Source organism: Carcharhinus amblyrhynchos, unplaced genomic scaffold (assembly GCF_965287045.1).
Source record: "Carcharhinus amblyrhynchos unplaced genomic scaffold, sCarAmb.v2.hapA scaffold_45, whole genome shotgun sequence".
NCBI lineage: Eukaryota > Metazoa > Chordata > Chondrichthyes > Carcharhiniformes > Carcharhinidae > Carcharhinus > Carcharhinus amblyrhynchos.
The window spans coordinates 2,658,580-2,685,000 of NW_027649786.1; the positions used below are offsets into that span (position 1 = coordinate 2,658,580).

A 26,421-nucleotide genomic window follows, 5' to 3' on the forward strand; every position below is an offset into this window, starting at 1 on the left:
GGTCACGTACCAACTGACTCAATAACAGCTTCTTCCCTGCTGCTGTCAGACTTTTGAATGGACCTACCTCGCATTACGTTGATCTTTCTCTACACTCTAGCTATGACTGTGACACTACATTCTGCACTCTCTCCTTTCCTTCTCTATGAACGGTATGTTTTGTCTGTACAGTGCGCAAGAAACAATACTTTTCACTGTATGTTAATACATGTGATAATAATAAATCAGTCAATCTCTCATTGATATTGGATATTTAGAGTTGTGCCTTTTTTGAGTTGAAGCCCATGGTCTAAATAGTCATCTGCTGTGACATCCTGGCCATCGATTTTCAGTTCCAGGGTGAAATCCCGCACTGTCCAAACAAAAGCTGGAGAAATCTTTAGTAAATCCAACTCTTCCTCCTCCTCATCATCATCTCCAGCACCGGACTTCACTTTGATCAGCTCTGTCAGTTTGGAAATGAAGCTGGATTCTGTTAAGGAAATGACTAATGACAATATTTTATACCAGGCAATAACTTCAAAACACTGTCGGTGCTGATTGCTGTTATCAGGGATCGGGAAGCTGTCGTTTAATGAGCAAATTGTGAAAAGTGGCAGAAGTCCGATGGGGAGGGGAGTTAAGAACATAAGAAATAGGAGCAGGAGTAGGCCATCTAGCCCTTCGAGCCTGCCCCGCCATTCAATAAGATCATGGCTGATCTGTCGTGGCTCAGTTCCACATTCCCGCCCTCTCCCCATAACCCTTAATCCCCTCTCTTATCAAAAACCCATCAACCCGCGTCTTAAAAATATTTAGCGAGGCAGCCTCCACCACTTCAACGGGCAGAGAATTCCAGAGATTCACCACCCTTTGAGTGAAGAAGTTCTTCCTCAACTCCGTTCTAAACCGCCCCCCCTTTATCTTGAGGCTGTGCCCCCTAGTCCTACTGTCCTTTCTGAGCGGGAAGAGTCTCTCCACCTCTATCCTATCCATCCCTTTCATCATCTTATACGTCTCTATAAGATCCCCCCCTCATCCTTCTAAACTCCAACGAGTACAGACCCAGTCTATTTAGTCTCTCTTCATAGTCCAACCCCCTCATCTCCGGTATCAGCCTAGTGAACCTCCTTTGCACTTCCTCCAAGGCCAATATATCCTTGCGCAAGTGCGGCGACCAAAACTGCACACAGTACTCCAGCTGCGGCCTCACCAATGCCCTATACAGCTGCAGCAAGACCTCCCTACTTTTATATTCAATCCCCCTCGCTATGAAGGCCAGCATCCCATTCGCCTTCCTGATCACCTGCTGCACCTGCAGACTGGGTTTTTGCGACTCGTGCACAAGGACCTCCAGGTCCCTCTGCACCGTAGCACGCTGCAGCTTTTCGCCTTTTAAATAATAATCCCTCCGACTATTATTCCTGCCAAAGTGGATAACCTCACACTTGCTAACATTGTACTCCATCTGCCAGGTCCTCGCCCACTCGCTCAGCCTATCCAGATCTCTCTGCAGACTTTCCACACCCTCCGCGCAATTTGCTTTTCCACTTATCTTCATGTCAGGTGGAGACAGATTCACACAGTGAGTGGTTAGGATCTGGAATACACTGTCTGAGAGTGTGGTGGAGACAGATTCACACAGTGAGTGGTTAGGATCTGGAATGCACTGTCTGAGAGCGTGGTGGAGAGCTTCAGTGAGTGGACAGGCTGAAAGTGTGAAAGGAAAGATTCGTCTGAACTCACTAAAGAGGAGGTGCGACAGCTGGGCAGCTGAGACACAGAGATTAAATATTTCAGCAGCACCAAAGGAGAAACTAAGCAGACACAGAGCTGCAGTTAGTGGGAACAAGGCTCCAGAAACAGTAAACTATCCAAATACTGAAACGTAAAGACGTCAAGGAGGGCATAAAGAGGAACCACCAGGTCTGTCAATTCTGAAAAAGAAAATCTATAAACGTCAAACGTGTAGGAGTAATGAGGGAGCCTAAAAAGAGTGAAAACTATGATAGGAACAAAAATAACATCCTCTATCAGATATTTACAACTCTGGTGTAAGTGACATAAAAATGTTTCTTACACAGCGAGTGGTTAGGATCTGGAATGTACTGTCTGAGAGTGTGGTGGAGACAGATTCACACAGCAAGTGGTTAGGATCTGGAATGTACTGTCTGAGAGTGTGGTGGAGACAGATTCACACAGCGAGTGGTTAGGATCTGGAATGCACTGTCTGAGAGTGTGGTGGAGACAGATTCACACAGCAAGTGGTTAGGATCTGGAATACACTGTCTGAGAGCGTGGTGGAGACAGATTCACACAGCGAGTGGTTAGGATCTGGAATGTACTGTCTGAGAGTGTGGTGGAGACAGATTCACACAGCGAGTGGTTAGGATCTGGAATGTACTGTCTGAGAGTGTGGTGGAGACAGATTCACACAGCGAGTGGTTAGGATCTGGAATGTACTGTCTGAGAGTGTGGTGGAGACAGATTCACACAGTGAGTGGTTAGGATCTGGAATGCACTGTCTGAGAGCGTGGTGGAGACAGATTCATACAGCGAGTGGTTAGGATCTGGAATGTACTGTCTGAGAGTGTAGTGGAGACAGATTCACACAGCGAGTGGTTAGGATCTGGAATGTACTGTCTGAGAGTGTGGTGGAGACAGATTCACACAGCGAGTGGTTAGGATCTGGAATACACTGTCGGAGAGTGTGGTGAAGGCAGATGCACACAGCGAGTGGTTAGGATCTGGAATGTACTGTCTGAGAGTGTGGTGGAGACAGATTCACACAGCGAGTGGTTAGGATCTGGAATGTACTGTCTGAGAGCGTGGTGGAGACAGATTCACACAGTGAGTGGTTAGGATCTGGAATGTACTGTCTGAGAGTGTGGTGGAGACAGATTCACACAGCGAGTGGTTAGGATCTGGAATGTACTGTCTGAGAGTGTGGTGGAGACAGGTTCAACTGAAACATTCAAAAGACAATTAGACTGTTATCTGTGTGCTGTTGCTATGGGGGGAAGACAATGGAACTAAGTAAATCGCTGCTTTGGAAAGCTAGTGCAGATATGATGAGCTAAATGGCTTTCTTCTGGACTGTTCTGCAGCAAGTCTGTGAAAAGGCACACATCTCAGTCACAAATTCAAGATTTGGATTGTGATAAGGCCGGGTCACTTTTAGTTGTAAATGATGGGGTTGACATGTCCCCCGAACTGTCACCATTCATTGTCACCATGTAATTTCAGCCACAAGCCACTAGATGGCCCTGGCTTATAAATCTCACCCTTCACCATTGGGGAGACATCTTTAATGTTCCGCTTGTCCCTGTCCTACTGACGAAAAGCCAAAAGTTTCCAGAGGACCCTGCTGTTAGCCGCTGGCAGGCTGCCCCGTCACTGTTGTATATGCTGCGGCGAGAACGGAAAATCCTGCTCAATGTGTCAAGACTGGGCTGGGATTTTCCGCACCCCCTCCTCCCCGACCCCCTGTGTGATGGACAGCAGCAGGAGCAGCAACACTGTGGGCCGAAGGGCCTGTTTTATGCTGTCGTGTTCTAACGTTGGCCACTGGCAGGATGTTCCAGTCCCGCCGATATGGTGTCAGGCGTGGCTCCCCTGACTAGAAGATCTTGTTGACTGAAAGAGACTGAGAAAACTGCCCAAGACTTTCTTTTACGAATCATAAGAACATGACACGCTTTGTACATTTAGCATTTCTAATGCCTTTTACGGTAGGAAGTTTACTGTCCTTACACAGTCTGGCTTACATGTCACTCCAGAACCACAACGATGTTGTTGACTCTCAACTGCCCTCTTCGGGATGGGCAATCCATGTTGTAACAAGTCTCACAACACTCGGTTAAAGTCCAACAGGATTATTATAGTAAACGCCACAAGCTTTCAAAGAAACCCGTTGGACTTTAACCTGGTGTTGTGAGACTTCTTACTGTGTTTACCCGAGCCGGCATCTCCACACCATCACTAAATGTTGGCCAGCCCATGAACCACGAATGTTTTTTTTCAAAACCTCAAAATGTCAACAAGCAGCCTTTTCTCGGAGATCAGCTGACTTTACAATACTTGAGAAAAGTGTGGTGGGTCGCTCAGAATCATTGTCATTGACGGGGGGGCAGGGGACAGCTGAAAATACCTCTGGCTGGAAATCACATGAGACAGCAGAAGAACAAATGGCAGTTGTGAATCTGCTGGCTTTGAATTCAGCTGAGAAACAAGCTGAAGAAAGGAGGTTTCTCGAACTGGCTCTCTCTCGCTCCCTCTCTTACTCCCCCCTCTCTCTCTCTCTCGCCTAAAATTGTGTGTTCCTAATAACCAGAGAACCTTCACCTGAACATCTACATTTACACCTACAAAGCTGAGACCAGGTGTTGGGAACTCCCAGATATCTGTCAGGATCAGTGGCCAGTCTTCACACGAGGAACACTACACTGTCAAGAACCTGTCAACTTTATCCTCCATTTTATAACACCCACCCTCTACGGCCCAGCTCTGTATAAGGTCATAAGAAATAGGAGCAGGAGTAGGCTATCTAGCCCTTCGAGCCTGCCCCGCCATTCAATAAGATCGTGGCTGATCTGAAGTGGATCAGTTCCACTTTCCATAACCCTAATTCCCTTGTCTATCAGAAACCTATCTACCCGTGACTTAAATATATTTAGCGAGGCAGCCTCCACCACTTCAACAGGCAGAGAATTCCAGAGATTCACCACCCTTTGAGTGAAGAAGTTCCTCCTCAACTCCAATCTAAACTGTCTCCCCCTTATCTTGAGGCTGTGCCCTCTAGTCCTGCTGTCCTTTCTAAGAGGGAAGAATCTCTCTACCTCTACCCTATCCATCCCTTTCATTATCTTATACGTCTCTATAAGATCCCCCCTCATCCTTCTAAACTCCAACGAGTACAGACCCAGTCTATTTAGTCTCTCTTCATAGTCCAACCCCCTCATCTCCGGTATCAGCCTAGTGAACCTCCTCTGCACTCCCTCCAAGGCCAATGTATCCTTGCGCAAGTGCGGCGCCCAAAACTGCACACAGTACTCCAGCTGCAGCCTCACCAGTGCCCTGTACAGTTGCAGCAAGACCTCCCTACTTTTATATTCAAACCCCCTCGCTATAAAGGCCAGCACCCCATTCGCCTTCCTGACCACCTGCTGCACCTGCAGACTGGGTTTTTGCGACTCGTGCACAAGGACCTCCAGGTCCCTCTGCACCGTAGCATGCTGCAGCTTTTCGCCCTTTAAATAATAATCCCTCCTACTATTATTCCTGCCAAAGTGGATAACCTCACACTTGCTAACATTGTACTCCATTATACTGCAGCGTGACTTTTGCCTGTTCTCTTTTGTGCTGGGAATCTTTTGGGAAGAAATACAAAGTGATACTTCCCGATTGTGTTAACCAATCCTTGTTAAAAGACGAATCACTCTGAGTTTATTGGTTGAAGACTTTTCTGATTTGGGAGCCAGGGGAGAAGGTAAGTAATTGGTCATCGCTGTGAGTGAAGTGGATTTTTTAACTATTAGCACGACCTGCGGAGTTAATACATGTTCTACTCCCAGCCTGATTGTAACACGATGTGGCGTCGGACTGGGGTAAACACAGTAAGAAGTCTCACAACAACAGGTTAAAGTCCAACAGGTTTATTTGATAGTAAACCACAAGCTTTCGGAATGGGTTAGAGGTTAGCTGTAAAGACTCACATTCTAATCAGTATTCTGTAAACTGTGTGTGCCTTTATACGCCCTTCTCTGAGTAGAACTTTCCACTCACTTGATGAAGCAACAGTGCTCCGAAAGCTTGTGGTTTACTATCAAATAAACTTGTTGGACTTTAACCTGGTGTTGTGAGACTTCTTATTGTGTAACTTGATCCACAGGGAATTGGTCAGTCAGGAAGTCAGAGAGTAATCCACAGTTTGGGATCCTCACGCTCTTCCCTGGTCTCTACTTTAAATGTATCGACGCTTTTTAACCCTTCCCGCCACATTTTAGTGAGTCCCTCACTCTCGCCACATTCAGAATGAAGGCATTTCTCCCGAAAGTTAGAGCAAGATAAAAAAGATACTTGAGTTTGTCCACCGCGTACTGGTCAATGGTTCCCACACTGTTGTACACAAACGTGCTGCTCAGGAGAACAGCCAGAGAGAAGATCTGGCAATCATTGTTCTGATCACCCTGTAAGGGCACGGACAAAGTAAGAAACACATCACTCATCTCACTGTCTTCAATATGAAGAGCTGTACAAACAGGAATGAAAAAGAAGTATTTCTACAGCACCAACTTCAGGACAATAGTCCCAAAACACTTTCGTACTAAGTCCTTTCTGAAGTGTGCTCACTATTGCTCTTGTTAAAAAAAATAGCAATCGAATTGCAAGTTATCACAAACAGCAATGTGCTAGATGAATTATTGATCATCTGTATTATTGATATTGGTTGAGGGATAAATTTTGGCCCAGTTAATAGTAGCCACGGGATCTTTTACATCGACCTCAGAACACAGCCACAGTTTAACATCTCAACTGGTAGTACAGCACTCCCTCGGGACTGCACTGCTTGGATAATGTGCTTGAGACTCTGTACACAGGACTTGGGGTGACTCAGTATATCATAGAACTCTACAGTGCAGAAAGAGGCCCTTCGGCCCATTGAGTCTGCACCGAACACAATCCCACTCAGGCCCTACCCCCATATCCCTACATATTATACCCACTCTAACCTACACATCCCTGGACACTAAGGGGCAATTTCTTATCATGGCCAATCAACCTAACCCGCACATCTTTGGACTGTGGGAGGAAACCGGAGCACCCGGAGGAAACCCACGCAGACACGAGGAGAATGTGCAAACTCCACACAGACAGTGACCCGAGCCAGGAATCGAACCCATGGAGCTGTGAAGCAGCAGTGCTAACCCACTGTGCTACCCCTGTTATTCACTGAGCCAAGATTGAGGCCTGTGTCGGGTGGATGTGTCTCTGTGGTTACTGATCCCATCACCTCGTTCACCAGTTAAAAGGGTTTGAGTGGAAATGATGAAATTTTCTTACTTTCTCGACATCACCCAGACCTTCTGTATCCAGGAGCACCAAGCAGTGATTCTGCTCCTTAGGGTGGGGCCTGCACCACATCCAGATCCCCTTGGTGTGGGATTGGACAGTAGATCCGAGTGAGAAACCTGGAGAATCACAATTGCAAAGGTTAATGAACAGGTTGGGAAATGCTCGGCTGTTTGGAGTGAATGGTCCAGTACAGTCAGTAATGACAAACTACCTACTCTGGTACAGAATCATTGACAATAAAGAACCTCCTAAAGACCAGAGATATGTCTCACTTGTTCTCCACATCTGCACATTAAATAAATATCACGTTATACCACACTCAGTCCCCTCACTCACCCTGTATTTACTTATCGTCACAACACAGGCGAGGGGGGTGGTTTGTAGAGGAGGGTGGGTGAGGTAGTGAGGTGGGGAGGGACTACGGTGTTCTTGAAAAAGAGATATAAGTGTGACAGATTTACAAAAACACCGCCTTTGATGTGAATTGTACTGTTTGTCCGAGCGTGCTGTAATATTGATAAGAAAGAAATTCTCTCCAGTACAAAAAGATAAGTTGGCTCACACCCTCTTCTGACTTGCATCATGGATTGGTGAACACATTTGGGTGGAACTCCTGTGCGTGTTACAGGAACGACACGGCCACTTGTTAGGGGAACAATCCCTTGGTACAGGAGAGGCAAGGATTTGGTTGACGTGTTAGGGTTTAACCCTTTGGTGCATTACAGGAATGAATGAGTTAATGCGCCTCGGCAGAGGTTCCTCTCTACACTATGGGTTGGGTGAATGTGTTTGTTCCCGGTTTAGATAATGCTTTTACGTTAATCATGTATGAGATATGTGGCAAGGCCAATATTTATTGCTGAGCTTTCACTCCCATGAGAAGTTGGTGGCGATGATCTGTCTGTAAATATGTTCACAAAGAAGAATTTAACCTGAATGTTTATTTGTCATTTGACAATAACATAGAACATAGAACACTACAGCACAAACAGGCCCTTCGGCCCACAAGTTGCGCCAAACACATCCATACCTACCAAGCCATAGAACTATCTGTAACTCCCAATCCCATTAGATCCCATATACTCATCCAGAAGTCTTTTAAAAGACTCCAGCGAGTTCGCCTCCACCACCACTGACGGCAGCCGATTCCACTCACTCACCACCCTCTGAGTGAAAAACTTACCCCTAACATCTCCTCTGTACCTGCTCCCCAGCACCTTAAACCTGTGCCCTCTCATAGCGACCATTTCAGCCCTGGGAAATAGCCTCCGAGAATCCACCCTATCAATTCCTCTCAACATTTTATAAACCTCTATCAGGTCGCCTCTCAACCTTCGTCTCTCCAGGGAGAAGAGTCCCAGCTCCCTCAACCTATCCTCATAAGGCATGCCTCCCAATCCAGGCAACATCCTTGTAAATCTCCTCTGCACCCTCTCAATAGCTTCCACATCCTTCCTGTAGTGAGGCGACCAGAACTGCGCACAGTACTCCAAGTGGGGTCTGACAAGGGTCTTATAAAGTTGCAGCATTACCTCCCGATTCCTAAACTCAATCCCTCGATTAATGAAGGCCAGTACACCATATGCCTTCTTGACCACATCCTCCACCTGTGAGGTCGATTTAAGAGTCCTGTGGACCCGGACCCCAAGATCCTTCTGCTCCTCAACACAGCTAAGACTCCTGCCCTTGATATTGTACTCCTTCATCTCATTGGTCCTGCCAAAATGGCCCACTACACATTTATCCGCTATACATGCAGGATATTACGCAAGAACCTGCATGTATAGCGGCTTTAAGATAGCAAGGCATCCCACTACTCTTAAAATGGGAAGAAAGGGTATGACACTGTGTTTGTGAGAATGGTTGCTAATATCGATTGCAGTTTATGTGGAGGGTGGGGTTAAGTGAGGGCGGGAGGTTAGTGAGCTCAGAGAGGACAAGGCGAGGTGAATTGAGATGGAAATGAAACTATCGAGGGTGTAAAGTCCCTGGTGCAGAAACGGAGAGAGGAAAGCATGATCTCAGTGGGAATCTTGCTTCTTGGGTTTGCTTTGGTAGGAATAATGGTAGGAAGGACTATTACTTACGTGGCGAAAAACTGCAGCAGGCGACGGTGCAGAGGGACCTCGGGGTCCTTGTGCATGAGTCGCAAAAACCCAGCCTGCAGGTGCAGCAGGTGGTCAGGAAGGCGAATGGGATGCTGGCCTTCATAGCGAGGGGGATTGAATATAAAAGTAGGGAGGACTTGCTGCAGCTGTATAGGGCATCGGTGAGGCCGCAGCTGGAGTACTGTGTGCAGTTTTGGGCGCCGCACTTACACAAGGACATTTTGGCCTTGGAGGGAGTGCAGAGGAGGTTCACTAGGCTGATACCGGAGTTGAGGGGGTTGAACTATGAGGAGAGGCTGAATAAACTAGGCTTGTACTCGTTAGAGTTTAGAAGAATGAGGGGAGATCTCATTGAGACGTATAAGATGATGAATGGGATGGATAGGATAGAGGTGGAGAGACTCTTCCGGCTCAGAAAGGACAGTAGGACTAGGGGGCACAGCCTCAAGGTAAAGGGGGGGTGGTTTAGAACGGAGTTGAGGAGGAACTTCTTCACTCAAAGGGTGGTGAATCTCTGGAATTCTCTGCCCGTTGAAGTGGTGGAGGCTGCCTCGCTAAATATTTTTAAGTCACGGGTAGATAGGTTTCTGATAGACGGGAATTAAGGGGAGAAAGCGGGAAAGTGGAACTGAGCCACTTCAGATCAGCCATGATCTTGTTGAATGGCGGGGCAGGCTCGAAGGGCTAGATGGCCGACTCCTGCTCCTATTTCTTATGTTCTTATGTTTAGAGAGTCTGAGGAGAGGCTGGAGGGATGAAACAAGGCGAGTACGGGAGTGACAGGAGCAAGGGAAGAAACCCCAGAGATAATTCATTCTGGGGAGGTGGGTATCACTGGAAGTCTGGCATTGATTACCCTTCAGCAAGTGGTTGGGAAGCAGCTCCATTGATGAGGGATTGGAGTCACATGGACAGCAGATTTGTAATGTGGCGTCACTGGCAAATACAGCCATAATTGCCTGAGTATCTTGCTGGACCATCTCAGAGTCAACCACATTGCTGTAAATCTGGAGTCACGTGTAGGCCAGACTGGATAAGGATGGTCTATTTCCTCCCCTAAAGGATGGGTTTTTGTTACAATTGTTTCATGGTCACTGTTAGACTTTTAATTCCAATTTTTTTTAACATTTAAATTTCACCATCCACCAGGGTGGGATTTGAACCCTGGCCCCCTCGAGCTGGGTCTCTGGATTGGGTAAGAACGAAGGATTTCCTTCCCCGATCAACACGGCCAAATCAATCGGGATGTCACATCAATCTACCAGCCCGAAGTTGCCTGGTGAAATCAGGGGGACAAGTAGAGATACAGAGGCAGTGGAGGGGCCTCAGATTAATACTGTACTCCATCGGATCTGGAATATCAACACGGAACTCAGGGCTGAGGGCCAAGGGCAGCAAACACCAGGAAGGTGAAAAGTAAATCACTGCAAAAATCCCAACAATTCCACTTCTACCATCCCAAATCCAATGTCCGTTTATGATACAGGCAGTATCTGGTGGAAATTGTCACCTTCCCAGAGGAATACATTACATGCAGGAAAATTCCCACTAAATCTGTCCAATCTATTCACAGGATGTTGTAGGCTGGGCTGGTATTTTTGGCTAGATGCCTTTGAGCTAACGTGGCTGGCTGGGCTGTTTATGTATCAGCCACATTGTTATGGATCCAGAGTCACAGGTAAGGACAGCAGGTTTCCTTCCCCTTGAGGACATGAGTGAACCAGATGGGATTTTACAGCGATGCTTTCATGGCCATCGTGATTGAAAATCAACTTTCAATTCCACATTCCATTCGCTGTACTTCAGAGAAAGCTGGGCCCTCTGCTCCAGGGGGCAGTCTCACCCTTTAAATACCTCGAATTCGGCCAGTGGACAAGGGGGGTGCGACTGTGGGTGAGGCCAGTAGAGGGATCCAGGAGGTACGGCCCAGGAGCTCCAGTGTCCGTCCAGCAGGTCCGAGATTCTCGCTCCCTGTGCGGACGGGAATGGACACTGCAGGGAGTATAAGCAAACTGACCGTGATACAGAGAGCCGTTCAAGTGGGGGGGGAAGACAGAAGAAATGTAGTTGTAATTGGGGATAGTATAGTTCGGGGCATTGACACTGTTCTCTGTGACCAGGATCGAGAATCCCGAAGGTTGTGTTGCCTGCCTGGTGCTTGGGTTTGGGATATCTCATCTGGGCTGCAGAGGAACTTGGAGTGGAAGGGTAAAAATCCAGTTGTCATGGTCAACAGAGGGACCAATGACACAGGTAGAACAGGAACAAAGTTTCTGCTGAGGGAATATGAACAGCTAGGAGGTAAATTAGAAAGCAGAACCAAAAAGGTAACAATCTCTGGATTACTACCTGAGCCATGAGTGAATTGGCACAGGGTCAATAAGTTTAAGGAGGTAAATGCGTGGCTCAAAGATTGGTGTGGGAGGAATGGGTTTGAATTCATGGGACATTGGCACCAGTATTGGGGAAGAGGGGACCTGTTCCGATGGGATGGTCTTCATCTGAATCGTGCTGGGACCAGAGTCCTGGCGAATCGTATAACTAGGGCTGTAGGTAGGGCTTTTTTTTAGGTAGTGGTGGGGGGAGAGTTCAGTTGTTTGGAGAATTAGAAAATCAAAGGTAAAGGAGAGGGTAGGAATGCAGGTTAATGGAGTTGAGGACTCAGGAGAGGTTGGTAAAGTTTCCAGACCACGTAATAGGGTGGTTCCCAGACCACGTAATAGACCGCGTAATCCTGAGGGCGGCACGGTAGCACAGTGGGTTAGCACTGCTGCTTCACAGCTCCAGGGTCCTGGGTTCGATTCCCGGCTCGGGTCACTGTCTGTGTGGAGTTTGCACATTCACCTCGTGTCTGCGTGGGTTTCCTCCGGGTGCTCCGGTTTCCTCCCACAGTCCAAAGATGTGCAGGTTAGGTTGATTGGCCGTGCTACATTGCCCCTTAGTGTACTAGGATGCTTAGGTTAGAGGGATTAGTGGGTAAAATATGTAGGGATATGGGGATGGGATTGTGGTCAGTGCAGACTTGATGAGCCGTATGGCCTCTTTCTCCACTGCAGGGTTCTAATCTATATCTATATCTAATAGAACAGAGAGTATAGAAGGTGGTAGGAATTTAAGCTCAGGCAAAGCAAGAAAGGTGGCAGGCATGAGAAGGGATGTGGTCAATGCAGGACTAAGGGTGTTGTACCTGAATGTGCGCAGTATACAGAACAAGTTGCTTGTTGCATACATTGAAATTGGCCAGGACCATGTTGTGGACATCACAGATACGTGGCTGCAATGGGATCAGGGCTGGGACCTAAATATCCAAGGATTTGTGTCCTATTGGAAGGACAGGCAGCTGGGTAAAGGGGGGCAGTTGCATTCTCAGGAAGGAATGGAGTTAAATCGACAGCAAGAAGTGATATAGGATCAGAGGGCACAGAATCTCTGCGCAGAGTTGAGGAATCGGGGGTTATGGACAGGCCCCCCCCAGCAGTGGTCAGGATGTAGAGCAGAAAATAGATAGAAAAGGCATCGAGAAAAGGCGATATTACAATAACCATAGGGGGACTTCAATATGCAGGTGGACTGGGGAAATGAGGTAGGATCCCAAGAAAGGGAATTTGTGGAGTGTCTAAGATGGGTTTTTTGGAGCAGCTTATGAGAGAATCTACCAGGGGAACGGGCATTTCTGGATTTGGGGATGTGTAATGAGGCAGACTTGATTAGGGAACTCCAGGTGAAGGAACCTTTAGGGAAGAGTGATCACAATATTCGCCAGCAGTTTGAGAGGGAGAAGCTAGGATCAGGTGTAATGGTGTTCCAACTAAATTAAAGTAACTACAAATACACGAGGCAGGAGCCGGCCAGGGTTGGTTAGAAAGGGAGCAGGGAAGACAGTGGAACAGCAACGGCAGCAGCTTCTGAGAGTTACTCAGAAGGCGCAACAGAAATACATCCCAAAGAGGAGGAAACGTGCTAAAGGGGAGGACGAGACTCCCATGGCTGACGGGGGACGTCAAGGACAGCATAAAAGTGAAAGGAAAAGTGTACAATGTGGGAAGCCAGAGGATTGGGAAGCCTTTAAAAGTGAGCAGGGGACAACTACAGAAGCAATAAGGACGGAGAAGGTGAAATATGAGTTAGCTAGTAATATAAAAGAAGAGAGGGGGAGTTTTTTTCAATATATGAAAGGTAAGAGAGAGGCAAAAATAGCCATTGGACCTCTGGAAAGTGAGGCTGCAGAAGTTAATAGGAAGCAAAGCGATGGCAGAGGAACTAATTAGTTACATTGCATCAGTCTCCACCCCGGGGTGCCAGAGCTCCAGGAGAGTCAGGGGGTACAGCGAACATAGTGGCCATCACTAAAGAGAAAGTTCTGGGGAAGGTGTGAAGGTGGATAAATCTCCTGGACCGGATGGACTATCCCCCAGGGTTCGAGCTGAGGAAATTGTGCAGGAATTGGTGGTGTCCTTTCGCAATCACTGGAGGGCCCCAGAGGACTGGAAAGTAGAGAAGGTAAAGAAGGGAGGGAGGCAGCAGACGGGAGCAAAAACCCAGCTTGCAGGTGCAGCAGGTGGTCAGGAAGGCGAATGGGATGCTGGCCTTCATAGCGAGGGGGATTGAATATAAAAGTAGGGAGGTCTTGCTGCAGCTGTATAGGGCATTGGTGAGGCCGCAGCTGGAGTACTGTGTGCAGTTTTGGGCGCCGCACCTGCGCAAAGATATTTTGGCCTTGGAGGGAGTGCAGAGGAGGTTTACTAGGCTGATGCCGGAGTTGAGGGGGTTGAGCTATGAGGAGAGGCTGAATAAACTGGGCTTGTACTCGTTAGAGTTTAGAAGAATGAGGGGAGATCTCATTGAGACGTATAAGATGATGAATGGGATGGATAGGATAGAGGTGGAGAGACTCTTCCCGCTTAAAAAAGACAGTAGGACTAGGGGGCACAGCCTCAAGATAAAGGGGGGGCGGTTTAGAATGGAGTTGAGGAGGAACTTCTTCACTCAAAGGGTGGTGAATCTCTGGAATTCTCTGCCCATTGAAGTGGTGGAGGCTGCCTTGCTAAATATTTTTAAGACGCGGGTTGATGGGTTTTTGATAAGAGAGGGGATTAAGGGTTATGGGGAGAGGGCGGGAATGTGGAACTGAGCCACGACAGATCAGCCATGATCTTATTGAATGGCGGGGCAGGCTCGAAGGGCTAGATGGCCTACTCCTGCTCCTATTTCTTATGTTCTTATTAGCCAGTTAGCCCGACATTGGCAAGATTTTAGAGTCCATTATTAAAGATGAGATCGCAGAGTACTTGGAAGTGCACAATAAAGTAGAACTGAGTCAGCATGGCTTTGTCAAAGGGAGGTCATATCTGACAAATCTGTTAGAATTCTTTGAGGAGGTAATAAGGGAGTTGGATAAAGGAGAACCAGTAGATGTGATTTGTTTAGATTTCCAGAAGGCCTTTGACAAGGTTCCACATGGGAGACTGTTAAATAAGTTAAATCCCCAGGGCGTTAAGAGTAAGATCCTGGTATGGGTAGAGGATTGGCTGACTGGCAGAAGGCAGAGAGTGCGGATAGAGGCATCTTTCTCAGCCGGTGAAGGGTGGTGTGCCTCAGGGGGTCAGTGCTGGGACCACAACTTTTCACAATCTACATTAACGATTGGGAGGAAGGAACTGAAGGGGCTGTTGCTAAGTTTACAGATGATACAAAGAGGGACAGGTAGTATTGAGGAAGCAGGTGGACTGCAGAGGGATGTGGACAGGTTCGGAGAGCGGGCAAAGAAGGGACAGATGGAATTCAATGTGGAAAAGTGTGAGGTTCTGCACTTTGGAAGGAGGGATGGAGGCAGAGACTATGTTCTAAATGGGGAAACGCTTAGAAAATCAGGGGACTTGGGAATCATTGTTCAAGATTGTCTTAATGTGCAGGTTCTGTCGGCAGTTAGGGAGGCAAATGCAATGTTAGCATTCATGTCGAGAGGGTGAGAATACAAGAGCAGGGATGGACTTCAGAGGCTGTATGAGGCTCTTGTCAGACCCCACTTGGAATATTGTGAGCAGTTTTGGGCCCCGTATCGAAGGGAGGATGTGCTGGCCTTGAGAAGGGGCCAGAGGAGGTTCGCAAGAATGATCCCTGGTATGAAGAGGATCAGTTGAGGACTCTGGGTCTGAGCTCATTAGAAGGATGAGGGGGGGGGATCTTATTGAAACGTACAGGATACCGCGAGGCCCTGGGTAGAGTGGACGTGGAGAGGATGTTTCCAACAATAGGAAAAACTAGAACCAGAGAGGGCACAACCTCAGGGTAAAGAGATGAAGAGATGAGGAGGAATTTCTTCAGCCAGAGAGTGGGGAATGTGTGGAACTCTTTGCCACAGAGGAAGCCGGGTCATTGAGTGTCTTTAAGACAGAGATAGATCGGTTCTTGATTAATAAGGGGGTGAGGGATTATGGGGAAAAGGTAAGAAAATGGGGATGAGAGAAATATCAGCCATGATTGAATAGCAGAGCAGACTCGATGGGCCGAATGGCCTAATTCTGCTCCTATGTCTTATGGTCTAATTCCACCAGTTGCTAGAGCAATACTAGTCCAGTGACATTACCCTGTCTGCCACGCCTTCAGCTGGAATAGACTCCAAAATGTACACTCTGCTGCCTCCCCTCCCCACCCAAACTGCCAGCAGGTCAGATCCAGCAGAATACTCCTGGTTTCTCCCACCACAGGGAATTACAGCAAGCTAGATATGTCACAATCTTCCAATTCTGGTGATGGGAATTGAGCTGTTTCGGATGCTGTGAGTATAACTGACCAGTCTCCTCACCTCAAGGCTAAATATCCAAGGCTAATATCATTTCCATTCAGCAGATCACTAACTCACTGCGTTGTCCCCCTCACTATAGTCGTCCCTTAGATTCTCACATAGGTAACTAGGTTCACATAGGTTCACTAGGCTGATACCGGAGATGAGGGGGTTGGACTATGAAGAGAGACTAAATAGACTGGGTCTGTACTCGTTGGAGTTTAGAAGGATGGGGGGGGTTCTTATAGAGACGTATAAGATAATGAAGGGGATGGATAGGGTAGAGGTAGAGAGATTCTTCCCGCTTAGAAAGGACAGCAGGACTAGAGGGCACAGCCTCAAGATAAGGGGGTGGGGGGAGTGTAGATCATAGTTGAGGAGGAACTTCTTCACTCAAAGGGTGGTGAATCTCTGGAATTCTCTGCCTGTTGAAGTGGTGGAGGCTGCCTCGCTAAATATATATAAGTCATGGGTAGATAGGTTTCTGATAGACAAGGGAATTAAGGGGATAAAGCGGGAAAGTGGAACTGATCCACTTCAGATCAGCCATGATCTTATTGAATGGCGGGGCAGGCTCGAAGGGCTAGATGGCCGACTCCTGCTCCTATTTCTTATGTTATGTTCTTAGGTAACAGGTCGTGAATCTCACCGTGAGTCTTCCCCGCCAATCGGTTCATCAGATAGGATTTTCCGGTCCTGTAAAATCCCACGACAGATACCACCACCACCCTCTCCTTAATACTGGAGAGAAGTCTCAGCGCTTCATCATTGATGACCAACTTCCCCTGCTGGGTGTTCTCGATCAGACACACGGGACGCTGCATGTAGCCGTCAGAATTCAACCTAACAGTCTGAAACGAAAAGAGTGCCGTAATCGCCTGGCACAAATCACAAAACACATCAACCAAAAAAGATACTTCTAAACAGCTGCTCTGAGACAGTGTAACGCTAAGACGAGTACTGAGAACAAGAAGATCCTAGTTTCAATTCCCGTTCAGTACCAAGACAGCAAAACTCACCCCACGCTGGGGACTTGGCCTATTTTCCACGCTATGTTTAAATAAATTAATATCCCATTAATCTCAGTTTCGAAGATTAAATCCTTGCCAACCCTCAACAAGACTGTTTCATTCACTCCGACCACTGTGTCCACTTCTATCGCTATCCCACCCCACTATCCACTTTGGTAGCAATAAAAGGAAGACAGATTATTACTTAATTGGGTATAAATTGAGAGGTGGCTACTCCTTGGCCTTCAAAGCAAGAGGGTTTAAGAACATAAGAAATAGGAGCAGGAGTAGGCCATCTAGCCCTTCGAGCCTGCCCCACCATTCAATAAGATCATGGCTGATCTGAAGTGGATCAGTTCCACTTTCCCGCTTTCTCCCCTTAATTCCCCTGTCTATCAGAAACCTATCTACCCGTGACTTAAATATATTCAGCGAGGCAGCCTCCACCACTTCAACGGGCAGAGAATTCCAGAGATTCACCACCCTTTGAGTGAAGAAGTTCCTCCTCAACTCCGATCTAAACTGCCCCCTCCCTTATCTTGAGGCTGTGCCCTCTAGTCCTGCTGTCCTTTCTAAGCGGGAAGAATCTCTCCAACTCTACCCTATCCATCCCTTTCATTATCTTATACATCTCTATAAGATCCCCCCTCATCCTTCTAAACTCCAAGTTTGAGTATATGAGTTGGGATGTTTTGATGCAATAGTACAGGGTGTTGGTGAGGCCACACCTGGAGTATTGGGTGCAGTTTTGGTGTCCTTATCTGAGGAAGGATCTCCTTGCTATCGAGGGGGCACAGTGAAGGTTTACCAGGCTGATTCCTGGGATGGCAGGTCTGTCATATGAGGAGAGACTGAGTTAGTTAGGATTGTATCCATTGGGGTTTAGAAGAGTGAGAGGGGATCTCATGGGAACTTATAAAATTCTAACAGGGTTAGACAGGCTAGATTGAGAAAGGATGTTCCCAGTGGTGGGGGGAGTCTAGAACTAGGGGTCAGAGTTTGAGGATAAGGGGTAAACCTTTTAGAACTGAGATGAGGAGAAATTTCTTCACCCAGGGGGTGGGAAATGTGTGGGATTCACTCCCACAGAATTAGTTGACGCCAAAACACTGTCTGATTTCAAGAAGAAATGAGATATAGCTAAAGGGATTGAGGGGAGGGGGATCAGGATATTGAATTCAATGATCATAATGGATAGCAGTGCAGACTCAAAGGGCTGAATGGCCTCGTCCTGCTTCTAGTTTCTATTTTTTTGTATCACCGAGATAGTTATCAGCTCCCCCCTGGTTTCACTTGCTGTTCTCTCACACTCTAATCATTATAGTCTGCGCCTTGCCTGGAGCTTAGCTCTCTGCATTGTTCCTGCACACAAGGTCTCATTCCCCTTTACATCCTCTGACATGGCAAACCCTCAAAACATTTTGGGGAATAAAATTCGCCAGAGCTCCTAACCTTTGGCCCCCCCCCCCCGTTGTCCCCAGGCCACTCATGCTCACCCAAAGAGCAAAATGACCCCGTCCTGTGTGGCGGGTATCGCCCACAAATCAATGGGTGATACTTTCACCCCTGAGTGAGAATGATATACACTCACAAAGAAACACAGGAACTTCAGCCCGCCAAACCTGCACCCATCATGCTATCCAACTGAGTCTCCTGCTCAAAAAAACTCGAGCGTAAAGCAAAGTGCAACATTATCGGAGAGGCAGTAGTTTGGATATTAAACAGGCATCAATCTCCCCTCTCAAGTGGAAGAGGAAAAACCTCTCAGCACTATTTCGAACAAGAGCAGTAGAGTTCTCTCTGAAGGCAGCATTAAATGCTGAATCAACATTAAGGTGGCCCAGACGATTATCTCATTAGTTACAAAATTTGGCTGCTTTACTGTAACAATGACTTCATGTCGAAACAACCACATTGGCTGTACAAGCCCTTTGGAATGTCTTGTGGTTGTAAAAGAAATCTGGGCTAATTATCCTTCTGTCAAATGGGAGCACCTTACAAAGCCATGCTGTACACCCAGCGAGTAAAACTGATTGTCTTTGTTCCAGTTAACACCCAGTCTTGGGTGCACGAAGAGAAACAGCACAAATAACAAGAACAGATCATTCCCCCTTATTAAACTGAAACATTACCTTATTCCTGGAGCTGAAAAGAGGTACTTTCAAGCTGACTGCTGCCGAGGAATGGTTCCCAGCAATTTGAGGAAGCTGGAGATATTAAAACTGTGCTGAGAATGAAAGTGAAAGGAGATTCTGCAAGCAGTCTGCAAACTCACCCCTCCTTCTGCTTCACGGATTACAAAATAAATACCAGCTTTGTAGATCAGCGCTGTGCAATTTGGGAGAGGCAGCTAGAGCCAGTTCCTGGAAGGAAATTCGTTGTCAAGAAAATGAGATTTAAAATTAGATTAGAAACTGATTCGAAACTGCAAGTCCACCTACAGCCAAACAACATCACAGGGCAAGTGTCACTTGCTCCCTCTCTACTTAGCGCTGAGATAGGTTCTGTTCCATAGCTCCCACTGAGTAAATATACTCTTAACGCAGCAAGTCAAGTACTTGCTGAGTCAATTGGGATGTTATCCCTTAAGTGAAGGGATGGCATGATGGCATAGTGGGTGGCACATTGGTTAGCACTGCTGCCTCACAGTGCCAGAGGACCCAGGTTCCATTCAGGCCTCGGGTCACTGTCTGTGTGGAGTTTGCACATTCTCCCCGTGTCTGCGTGGGTTTCCTCCCACAGTCCAAAGATGTGCGGTCAGGTGGATTGGCCATACAAATTGACCCTAGCGTCAGGGGATTGGCGGGTTTACGGGAATAGGGCCCAGGATTGTGGTCCGTACAGACTTGATGGGCTGAATGGCCTCCTTTGCACTGCAGGGATTCTATGATTCTATTCCGTGATACCATTCCAATCACACTTCCAAAGAGGTCAGTCATGGAAGGAGGTAAATTTGAGATGATTGGATTTTTCCCACCAGTGGGATCTTCCAGTCATGGTGAACCCCCTCCCTCCCCCTGACCTCTCCCCGTCCCCCACCCCCCCAGCGTGGGCAGGTTCGCCGGTTGTACAGCTGTGCAGTCTTGGTCTCCTTATCTGAGGAAGGGTATCCTTGCTATAGAGGGGGTACAGCGAAGGTTTACCAGGCTGATTCCTGGGATGGCGGGTCTGTTACATAAGAACATAAGAAATAGGAGCAGGAGTAGGCCATCCAGCCCTTCGAGCCTGCCCCGCCATTCAATAAGATCATGGCTGATCTGTCGTGGCTCAGTTCCACTTTCCCGCCCTCTCCCCATAACCCTTAATCCCCTCTCTTATCAAAAACTCATCAACCCGCGTCTTAAAAATATTTAGCGAGGCAGCCTCCACCACTTCAACGGGCAGAGAATTCCAGAGATTCACCACCCTTTGAGTGAAGAAGTTCCTCCTCAACTCCGTTCTAAACCGCCCCCCCTTTATCTTGAGGCTGTGCCCCCTAGTCCTACTGTCCTTTCTGAGCGGGAAGAGTCTCTCCACCTCTATCCTATCCATCCCATTCATCATCTTATACGTCTCAATGAGATCTCCCCTCATTCTTCTAAACTCTAACGAGTACACGCCTAGTTTATTCAGCCTCTCCTCATAGCTCAACCCCCTCAACTCCGGTATCAGCCTAGTAAACCTCCTCTGCACTCCCTCCAAGGCCAAAATATCCTTGCGTAAGTGCGGCGCCCAAAACTGCACACAGTACTCCAGCTGCGGCCTCACCAATGCCCTATACAGCCGCAGCTTACATGAGGAGAGACTAAGTGGGTTAGGATTATATTCACTGGAGTTTAGAAGAGGGGGATCTGATAGAAACTTATAAAATTCCAACAGGGTTAGACAGGGTGGATTCAGAAAGAATGTTCCTGATGGTGAGCTAGGGGCTCATAGTTTGAGCTTAAGGGGTAAACCTTTTAGAACAAAGAACAACACAGCCCGGGAAATAGGCCCTTTGGCCCAATGAGCCCACGCCGCCATTTTAACATTGTAAGTCCCCTCTCCGCCCATGACCCCTGTCTACGCTTATGGCATTCCACATTGGAAACCAGATTGAGGGGAGACTAATTTAGGGACAATTTGTTTTGCCAAGAGCACATCTTTGGGGTTTGAGAGCTGAGGAGAAATGTCTTCCCCCAGAGGGTGGGGAATGTGTGGAATTCACTCCCACAGAAAGTAGCTGAGGCCAAAATGTTGTCCGATTTCAGGAAGAAATCAGATATCTCCCTCGGGGCTAAAGGCATCGAGGGGTACGGGAGGAAGGGTTTTTAATGACCAGCCTTGATCTATATAAATGGCGGAACAGGCTCGAAGGGCCTAGTGGCCTACTCCTGCTTCTGGTTTCTATAACACAAAATGGCATAGATATTGGTGGGATGGGAAGATCCCACTGCCAACCTCCGGGGGCACGGGGGGGTGGCAGTGTTGGGTGGGGGGAGATAACCCCAGTGAATATTTCTCTGCAGTGAGTTGGCGCAAGTTTGGAATGCACTTCCTGACAGAGTGGAGGACGCAGATTCCTTCTAAATTGAAACCAGGCTAATAATAGAAACCTGGCAGGCCCTGCGGGGGGGGAAGGGCAGACGTACGTCCTGCCCCTGGGCTACCTGTTGCACTACTTGCTCAGGAAAATGGGCTGAATGTCGTCCTTCGTACTGTTTCACACTGAAAATTCCACACTGCCTCCCTGCACACTCACACGCACCGTTTCTAAGCCTCTTAACCCCACGAGGAAGGCGTGACCTATCTGGGAAAAGCAAATTACTGGCATCTGAAACCAAATCTGAGCCGCATCTGTAAGGAGGGAAAAGAGCTGTCGTTTCCAGACAAGACGACGCTGCCAGACCCGCTTAGATTTTCCAGCCCTTTCTCTTTCGATGACCCGTCTGTTTCCTGTTCCCAGGGGGAGAACGTGCTGACACGTAAGGCAACACACTTCCATAATTTACAACCCAAACAAGGCAGCACGGACAAGTTGGGCCAAACCCTACAGTGCAGAAAGAGGCCATTCAGCCCATCGAGCCTGCACCGAACACAATCCCACCCAGGCCCTATCCCCATATCTCTACATATTATACCCACTAATCCCTCCAACCTACACATCCCTGGACACTCAGGGGCAATTTCTTATCATGGCCAATCAACCTAACCTACACATCTTTGGACTGTGGGAGGAAACCAGGGCACCCGGAGGAAACCCACGCAGACACGAGGAGAATGTGCAAACTCCACACAGACAGTGACCCGAGCCGGGAATCGAACCCAGGACCCTGGAGCTGTGAAGCAGCCGTGCTAACCCACTGTTCCACCCTTTATCTCTGGATAAAGCTCCACCTGAAAGTACAAAGAAACTTCTCAAACATCTTCTCAGGTAGCTGTTCTGAGAAATGGCTGGAATGATGGCAAAGAACAGAGAACAGTAGAGCACAGGGATAGCCCGTTGGCCCTCCAAGCCTGCTCCGATCATGGAAAAACAGGATGTTGTACAAGGCATTTGGGAAAATAAGGAACGTGCATTAATAATTCACCTTCCATAACCTCAGTCATCTAACTGATCGTACAAATTATTCAAATGTTTCAAACTATTTCACAAACTATCTTGGGGAATAAAAGTTCTTTCAAATCAAATTGATTACATCCAAAAGTGAGGGCAGTATTTTATTCCTTTACCTCAGTTGATAAATCCTTAAACAGCTTCAGAATCTACTGATATCACGGAAATAAAAACGCATATCATGGTTATTCTATTGGCTTTCTCCTGCATGATGTTGGGCTTTTAAAAAGTGTTCCCATTCCTTTTAACAGAGTCATTATCTTAACTCAATTCACATAAACAGCAAAACCTGCTGGGGGGTGGGGGGGGACGTGAATCCATCTCCTACGTTGAGTAATCCAACAGGTTGTCAAAAATACAGAAAGTGGGCTTAACATTAAACCAGCCCCTGTGCTGTCTCTACACTTCCAGCAATCTCAGGGCAAATATGTGCAATTTTTACTCTCTCGTTTTTCCATCTGAGCGTTTCAGCAAAACTTTGTGATGAATCAGCATAAATCTCCGTACAATGATGGACTTTTATCCCGCTAGATTGTGCAGCGTGACACAATACTCGAGCTATCACACAATGTTGAGGTTGAAATAGGTTTCACGTATGAAGAGCGTTTGGCGTTTTAATATTATGTATTTGTACAGAATACACCATCGCTATCAAACAGAATGAAACTCTCTTCATCCTTCTTGCTAATGAAGGGGGACAGTTTAGATCGGAGTTGAGGAGGAACTTCTTCACTCAAAGGGTGGTGAATCTCTGGAATTCTCTGCCCGTTGAAGTGGTGGAGGCTGCCTCGCTAAATATATTTCAGTCACGGGTAGATAGGTTTCTGACAGACAAGGGAATTACGGGTTATGGGGAGAAAGTGGGAAAGTGGAACTGATCCGCTTCAGATCTTATTGAATGGCGGGGCAGGCTCGAGGGGCTAGATGGCCTACTCCTGCTCCTATTTCTTATGTTCTTATGTTTCTGTTCTTATTGCTTATTTACAAAGTTTGGTGCAGAGGAGGTTTACCAGGATGTTGCCTGGTATGGTGGGAAGGTCTTATGCGGAAAGGCTGAGGGACTTGAGGTTATTTTCATTAGAGAGGAGAAGGTTAAGAGGTGACCTGATTGAGGCGTACAAGATGATCAGAGGGTTAGATAGGGTGGACGGTGAGAGCCTTTTACCTCGGATGGTGATGGCTAACACGAGGGGACATAGCTTTAAATTAAGGGGTGGTAATTATAGGATGGATGTCAGAGGTAGGTTCTTTACTCAGAGGGTAGTAAGGGTGTGGAATGCCCTGCCTGCAGCAGTTGTGGACTTGCCAACTTTAAGGGTGTTCAAATGGTCAGTGGATAGGCATATGGATAACATTGGAATAGTTTAGGTTAGAGGGTCATTAGATTGGTTCCACTGGTTGGCGCAACATCGAGGGCCGAAGGGCCTGTACTGCGCTGGAATGTTCTAAGCTCTAAAGTTTAAAGTTTATTTATTAATGTCACAAGTAGGTTTACTCTGAAAATCCCCTCGTGGCCACACTCCCGTGCCTGTTCGGGTACACTGGGGGAGAATTTAGCACAGCAATGGACCTAACCAGCACATCTTTCAGACTGCGGGAGGAAACCCACTCAGACACAGGGAGAATGTACAGACAGTGACCCAAACTGGGAATCGAACCCAGGTCCCTGGCACTGTGAGGCAGCTATGCTCAGCACCGTGTCACCGTACCACCCTGTACAGTAATCCTAGGCCTTTTAATTAGTGTTTCTCAATGAAGAATGAATGGGAAACATTTGCGTAATACATTAACAGACTGGTGCTGAATGAGTAAATAGCATCTATCGTGTTCCCCTTTCTAAGGGGGGCGAAATTACAGCAGAATCACTTCCTCTTTGTACAGTTGAGATACCCTCAGGGGTGAACGGAGGGCCATCGCCCTTTGCAATTTCTATTCCATCTCTATGGACAGCAACACTAGCAAATTTATGGATTTCTCCCTGGATGCAACTTAATTACGAAGCTCAAAGTAGTAATTTTGCACTTGGTTGCCTGGTAGTCATTGGAAACCTGAACCTGGAGTAGGTGTTCGCATGTATCAATCTTTCAGGATTATACAATTTGACCAAGACGTTTGTTTGGGCTAAATTTTGGCCTCTGAGGCAGGATCGAGATGAAATCAGCAGAGCAAGTCATTTCCAGAGAATCAACGCCATTGCATTAGTCTACCTTTCATTTATTTCTTTATTTTGTTAATTTGAGGGGCATCGCTGGCTCTCCAGCATTTACTGCCCATTCCTAGCTGCCCTTGTTCAGATGGCAGGTGAAAGTCAACCACATTGCTGAGTCACGTGTAGGCCCAGACTGGGTAAGGATGGCAGATTTCCTTCCTTAAAGGGTATTAATGAACCAGATTTTCCAACAATCGACAGTGGATTCTTAATTCCAGATTTTATTTTTCAACTGAATCCGAATTCTACCATCTGCCTTGGTGGGATTCGAACCCCAGGACGTTTGCTGAGTTTCTGGGTTAATAGTCTAGACCATCACCTCCCCAATACCATGATGATGTTGGGGCTACCATACAAAGGTAGTCTGCTTAATTCCTTTTGAGAAAGGCCTTAGTCATCATTACCCATTTGAGTCTCTATGATTCTCCAGCCTTACACCAACTTTATTAAGATTAATTTACAGGATTTGAGCATTGCTTGTTCAACAATCATTTATTGTCCATCCCTAAATCCTCCTTGAGAAGGTGGCATTGAGCTGCCAGTTCAGTCCTGAGGTGTAGATACTCCCACAATGCTGTCAGGGAGATGGGGGACAGGGTTCCAGGATTTTGGCCTAATGTGGTTGACCCCCGAATTGGCCTGTAGGATGGTTCAGGAAAACACCCTCTGTCTTCTCACTGCTGCCTCACAGTGCCAGGACTTAGGGTTCAATTCCAGCCTGGGATATGTGGAGTTTGTACATTCTCCCCGTGTCTGCGTGGGTTTCCACCAGGTTTCTCTCCCAATCCAAAGATGTGCAGGTTAGGGTGGATTGGCCGTGCTAAAATTGGTGTCCAAAGACGTATAAGGTTAGGGAGATGAGTGGGAGAGATACATGGGGTTACGGGGATAGGCCCTGGGTAAGATGCCCTGACAGAGAGTCCGTGCAGACTCGATGGGCTGAATGGCCTCTTTCTGGAGGGTTCTATGATACCACGATTCTCAGGGTAAGTGGGGGATGGGTAATAAATGACAGCAATGTGCACATCTGGATGTTTTATTACAATCTGAGAGCAGTGGGCCAGAAACGGTGAGAAGTTAAGGCCTGCACAGGCCCCAGAGGGAAACAGGAACAAAATAGCTCTCATCAAAAAATTGTAGGCCTCCCAATCTCAAAGCCAATGAAGTGGAAATTTTATTTCCCTCATAAGAGAGCCCCTCGTAATATGTTGGCAGCTGAAGCCGGGGGATTGGGGGCAAATTATTGAACAGGTTGGGAAATTGAAGGAAATTCAGGAAACTGACAGGTTGTGAGTGGCCAATTCCCCTCAGTATCTGTCTCGACTGTTCACTGTATTAACTGATGGCGCAGAGAGTCACAGAGCCAAAGTTAGGCCAAAACGGTAAAATAACAAAGGAAGAAGTGAATGAGCTAAACGGTGCCAAGTGGATTGTAATGTAGGCGAGGTAATCCACTCTCAACCAAAATGGATAGAACAGGGCATTTTCAGAAAAGCTCGAAACGGTGGAGAATTAAATAGACGCGGGCGGGAATCTGGCCTCCCTGCGGTGTGTCTCTTACACTGGGAGGCAGGCGGCCATTGTCAGTGCCGTCAAAGGCATTTCTCACTGATCCCACCTCACGGAAACCGCGGCAGAGGTGTTTTTAGGCACTTAGGTTTCTCCCGCCGCTTCCAGGCCAC

At 47.3% G+C, this 26,421-nt stretch overlaps 1 protein-coding gene across 1 annotated transcript in view; it reads right to left on the reverse strand.

The window, feature by feature from the left end:
* LOC145337244 (guanylate-binding protein 1-like) overlaps positions 1-26,421 on the reverse strand; it is a 65,642-nt gene that overhangs the window by 22,286 nt on the left and 16,935 nt on the right. Inside the window, exons 4-9 of the mRNA XM_080182033.1 lie at positions 21,676-21,770; positions 19,088-19,162; positions 16,595-16,796; positions 7,042-7,169; positions 6,058-6,167; positions 266-465 (exon numbers count right to left, since the gene is read on the reverse strand). Of these exons, the coding sequence (XP_080038159.1) occupies positions 266-465; positions 6,058-6,167; positions 7,042-7,169; positions 16,595-16,796; positions 19,088-19,162; positions 21,676-21,770 (810 nt within the window). The remainder of the gene's footprint in view (positions 1-265; positions 466-6,057; positions 6,168-7,041; positions 7,170-16,594; positions 16,797-19,087; positions 19,163-21,675; positions 21,771-26,421) is intronic.